At 53.9% G+C, this 5,079-nt stretch overlaps 1 protein-coding gene across 1 annotated transcript in view; it reads left to right on the top strand.

Moving 5' to 3' along the window:
* DENND5A (DENN domain containing 5A) overlaps positions 1–5,079 on the top strand; it is a 47,084-nt gene that overhangs the window by 19,075 nt on the left and 22,930 nt on the right. Inside the window, 2 exon segments of the mRNA XM_018571152.1 lie at positions 225–979; positions 2,798–2,985. Coding sequence (XP_018426654.1) covers positions 225–979; positions 2,798–2,985 — 943 coding nt within the window.

The raw sequence follows: 5,079 nt of genomic DNA, 5'->3' as shown, positions 1-5,079 counted from the left end.
GTAGAATTATAAGGAAATCGGTGGAATTCTTTGACCTGCACAATGAGGCCGCGCCACGAAAAGCTTCAATAACACCTCCGCTGTGACCTGTCTCTGCTTCGTAGGTTCTCTGCCGTCCTCCTCTGCGGTTCTAACTCTGTGCGTTTATCATTTGTCTCTTGCAGTAGAAGGCCTGCGTCACGTTCTGCTCGCGCTGCGCACTTCTATACAAGTGACAACAACTCATCTGATTTTAATCTGTCGCCTCTTTCTTGCTCATCCCGTTATGACGCATGGTTCCCGGCCTGTGAAATATAAACGCATTGCGTCCTTGTCTTTCCGCAGCTCTGCATGCCTAAAGGGCTTTTCTTCAAGACTCAGGCCGACTGCCGAGACCCCCAATTTCACTCTTTCATCATCACGCGGGAAGACGGGTCGCGGACGTTCGGGTTCTCCCTCACCTTCTTCGAGGAGGTCACCAGCAAGCAGATCTGCAGCGCCATGCAGACCCTGTACCACATGCACAATGCGGAGTACGACATCATCCACACATCCGCCACCAACGGCGGCACGAACTGCACGCAGGAATGCACCGACTCCTCCGTGAGCAAGCTGCAGAGGTTCAATTCCTACGACATCTCCCGGGACACTCTCTACGTCTCCAAGTGCATCTGCCTCATCACCCCCATGTCCTTCATGACGGCCTGCAAGAAGGTCCTCCAGCAGCTGCACCAGGCCGTCACGTCTCCGCAGCCCCCGCCGCTGCCGCTGGAGAGCTATATCTACAACCTCCTCTACGAGGTGCCTCTGCCTCCCGCTGGGAGGTCCCTAAAGTTTGCAGGAGTCTATGGGCCAATCATATGTCAGAGGCCGAGTACCAACGAGTTGCCGCTCTTTGACTTTCCGGTGAAGGAAGTGTTTGAGTTGCTTGGAGTGGAGAATGTTGTACAACTCTTCACCTGCGCCCTGCTGGAGTTCCAGATCCTCCTCTACTCGAAGCGTAAGTATCCAGGGACCCCCCTCCCCCCCCTCCGTCCCAATGATGGGAGTTCAGGGGTCCGCAGAGAAGGTGCCGTTCATCCTCCATCACACAAAGACATTGTAGACCATTGGGCACTTCCAGCCTTGTGGTCACGGTTTGGTGAAGACCCTTTTCTGTTCCACCCCCATGACTGTCCCCTGTGTACAAAGCAGTCTGATGGTGAGGGGGGAACCTTCCAAAGGGGGACACTTTTTCCGGGGACAGATCTCCTCTTACTTCCAGTTGTGTCTTCAGGCCAGCTCATAAAGATATGGCTGTAGATCCAAAAGAAAGAACCCGACGGCACACCGCAAGATATTCCCAGGCTGGGCTTTGTGTTGACTCTATCTCCTCTAATGCGCTTCACCCGAAACTGCGCCGCTCGCCCGTGGAGGGTCTCCATGGTTACGCCCAGTTTTGGGTGAAATGCGTCAGTGGAGAAGGTCCCGGGCTGAGCTTCCTGTTGCTTGTATAGTATAATGAAGGTTCGCCTGTGTTGGATCTTACGATGTGCTGCCAGGTTCTCTCTTTGGGGTTTGCCGGCAGTTAGGGGTGAGGACAAGCCCCTGTTTGGGTTCAGCACCTGGACAGCCATGGTGGTTACCCCAATATGGAGGACCTGAGAGCGCTGTATGACTTTTTTGTCCCTCATGAAGACAATGCTTTGACCAGTTTGGTTTGGAGGAACTCGAGTTTCCTGTACGGACCCCTGAGTAAAGAATGGGCTCCAGGTTCAGGTAACCGGATTTACTCTCCCTACCGCCCCAAGGCCAGGTTCTGTGATGTGCCCGCCGCCTCTTATTATTGTTTATTTCACTTTTTTTTTTAATCAATTAAATTTCTTTTCACCTAACTTTATTGCTATCACACAGGATAAAACAACCCCCCTGTGTGATAGCAATTGGAGGTGACAGGTTCTCTTTATTGACTCTGTCACCTCTGATACAGGGGCTCTAGCGCAGCGCTGTTGCTGGAACTCCTGTGACGGGTGAGAGAGGAAGAGCACGGCACGGCACAGCACGGCACGGCACAGCTCTCCCCTCTCCCCTCTCACTGTATACACGGAGCGGCGGGGTTACTTATAACACGGCCGCTCTGCTCACTGCAGTGAGAGACTCGGCGGCGGAGGACGGAACCAGAGGAGAGAGGTAAGTGCAGGGGGGAGGGGAGGACGGACGGACCGGCTGCACACTTGTTTACATGTAAACAAACAATCGGCTGCCTCACTCTACATTTAGCTCGGCTTGTACAAAGCAGGACTGAATGTAGAGAGGGCAACTTCCCCACAAGGACAACGCCGCCGCCCCTCTGCGCCCTGCCGCCCCGAGGCCGGGCCTCTGTGGCCTTGTGGGGAATCCGGGCCTGCATTCATGTGCAGGTTCAAGGCATCCCGCCCGACATGTTATTTAAAGGAATTTTTAATGTTGCCCTCGAAGCCTTATCATAAGGCCCTCCACCCGCTTGAATATATTTCTTCATTTTTGGGCACTGGTGACCATTGCCACCGTGACAGGAAGTTGTGGGGTACCCAAAATGTTACAGTTGTCACCAGAACAGGAAATCTGCCATTGGTGGGCACCTGCGCTTGAGATTTCACTTCCTGTTCAGTCACTGGGGCAGGAAGTGAAAGGAAATCTCCCCCCCCCGATGGGGCAAAAAGGCGACAAAAGCTCCAGACAAACGTTGTAACTCTTCTCCGTTCATGTAGATTGACACTGATCAGCCTCGGTTGGTCGCTCGTCATTCTATAGGCGGCGTCACCTCTGCCGAGTTCTTCTCAACCTTCTTGACTTGCAGATTACCAGAGGCTGATGACGGTGGCCGAGACCATCACGGGTCTGATGTTCCCCTTCCAGTGGCAGCACGTCTATGTGCCGATCCTTCCAGCGTCCCTGCTCCACTTCCTGGATGCACCGGTGCCCTACCTGATGGGGCTGCACTCCAACGGGCTGGATGACAGGTCCAAGCTGGAGCTACCGCAGGAGGTGAGCAGCCCGTCAGCCCAAATCATCTCCATCACCTTGGATATAGGAACCCTCTCCTAAGTGTAGGCGTCCATTGCTGAACGTTCCTACTGCAAATGCTAGTTGCCTGGCTGTCATACTGATCCTCTGGCTTCAATACCAACCCAGAGCTAGTATGCAGACAAGGACTCCTAACTTTATTTTGACTTTCTTGACCTGCATGTTCGTTGTGGGTGACTCAGATTATTGATGCCAGGCAACTAGAATTTCAAGATGGCGGTCAGCAGTGGCATCCTCCCCCACACTTCTCATGTTAAACCTGTTGCATGTTCTGCCATTTCAGCGTGGAGCAGATCACGGCTGGGGGGAGGGGCCGGCAGGGTGCTGTACACGGCTTCCTGGCTACATCACGGCACCCGGCCTCAGTACTCCGCTCAAGAGCGCTCAGCCCTAATGCAAGCAGTAGGCGGGCTCTTGGGAGGAGTTATGCAAATATCAAAACACCTTGATGGGCGGGTGTCAGTCTGGAGGAGTGGGTGTTCCTGGGCAGGCTGTATTTGCATGCTGTCCACTCTAGGTAACGCCCACATGCCGAGCCTCCATGACTGGAAGAACGGAAATTAGCAAAAGGGGCGGGGCCAGGAACAGTCAGGCTGGCGAGGAAAGTGCTGGACCTCCTCCAGACAGGAAATGAGACGGCCTCTATCTGACTTCCTCCAGCTTCTAATGCACATTATGGAGAGGAGGCGGTACAACTGTGCAAGACTGAAGGGGAGGATGGAGGTCAGATAGTAGACTGAAGGGGAGGACGGAGGTCAGATAGAAGACTGAAGGGGAGGACGGAGGTCAGATAGAAGACTGAAGGGGAGGACGGAGGTCAGATAGAAGACTGAAGGGGAGGACGGAGGTCAGATAGAAGACTGAAGGGGAGGACGGAGGTCAGATAGAAGACTGAAGGGGAGGACGGAGGTCAGATAGAAGACTGAAGGGGAGGACGGAGGTCAGATAGAAGACTGAAGGGGAGGACGGAGGTCAGATAGAAGACTGAAGGGGAGGACGGAGGTCAGATAGAAGACTGAAGGGGAGGACGGAGGTCAGATAGAAGACTGAAGGGGAGGACGGAGGTCAGATAGAAGACTGAAGGGGAGGACGGAGGTCAGATAGAAGACTGAAGGGGAGGACGGAGGTCAGATAGAAGACTGAAGGGGAGGACGGAGGTCAGATAGAAGACTGAAGGGGAGGACGGAGGTCAGATAGAAGACTGAAGGGGAGGACGGAGGTCAGATAGAAGACTGAAGGGGAGGACGGAGGTCAGATAGAAGACTGAAGGGGAGGACGGAGGTCAGATAGAAGACTGAAGGGGAGGACGGAGGTCAGATAGAAGACTGAAGGGGAGGACGGAGGTCAGATAGAAGACTGAAGGGGAGGACGGAGGTCAGATAGAAGACTGAAGGGGAGGACGGAGGTCAGATAGAAGACTGAAGGGGAGGACGGAGGTCAGATAGAAGACTGAAGGGGAGGACGGAGGTCAGATAGAAGACTGAAGGGGAGGACGGAGGTCAGATAGAAGACTGAAGGGGAGGACGGAGGTCAGATAGAAGACTGAAGGGGAGGACGGAGGTCAGATAGAAGACTGAAGGGGAGGACGGAGGTCAGATAGAAGACTGAAGGGGAGGACGGAGGTCAGATAGAAGACTGAAGGGGAGGACGGAGGTCAGATAGAAGACTGAAGGGGAGGACGGAGGTCAGATAGGATTCCCAGCACTGCTGTCAGAGGCCGCTTTATATCCTGATGAAGGCCGGCTGTGTGTGGGTGCGGCAAACAAGGGATCATTGAGTTCCTAGAACAATTGGCGGGTTGTTCTGAGCTGAGGGCTCGCGGCTGATCACGGCTTGCTCAGGACAATCTGCGCTCTTGTGGTGTCACTTTCTGCACAGCAACCTCAGGAGAGCTGGACGTCATTAATCTGAAGCCGAGTATCGGGGGGCGTCACCCACAAATCATATTCAGATCCAGATGAAGAGAGAAGCAATTTGTTTGTTTTGTGTTTGAGAATTCCGTGAAAGTTACTTTATGTCCCCGATCATCAGAGCCGCCCTACGCATGCCGATCCA

This window comes from Nanorana parkeri, unplaced genomic scaffold (assembly GCF_000935625.1).
Source record: "Nanorana parkeri isolate BGI_ZX_2015 unplaced genomic scaffold, ASM93562v1 scaffold1687, whole genome shotgun sequence".
NCBI lineage: Eukaryota > Metazoa > Chordata > Amphibia > Anura > Dicroglossidae > Nanorana > Nanorana parkeri.
This window is presented reverse-complemented; position numbering and strand designations above follow the sequence as displayed.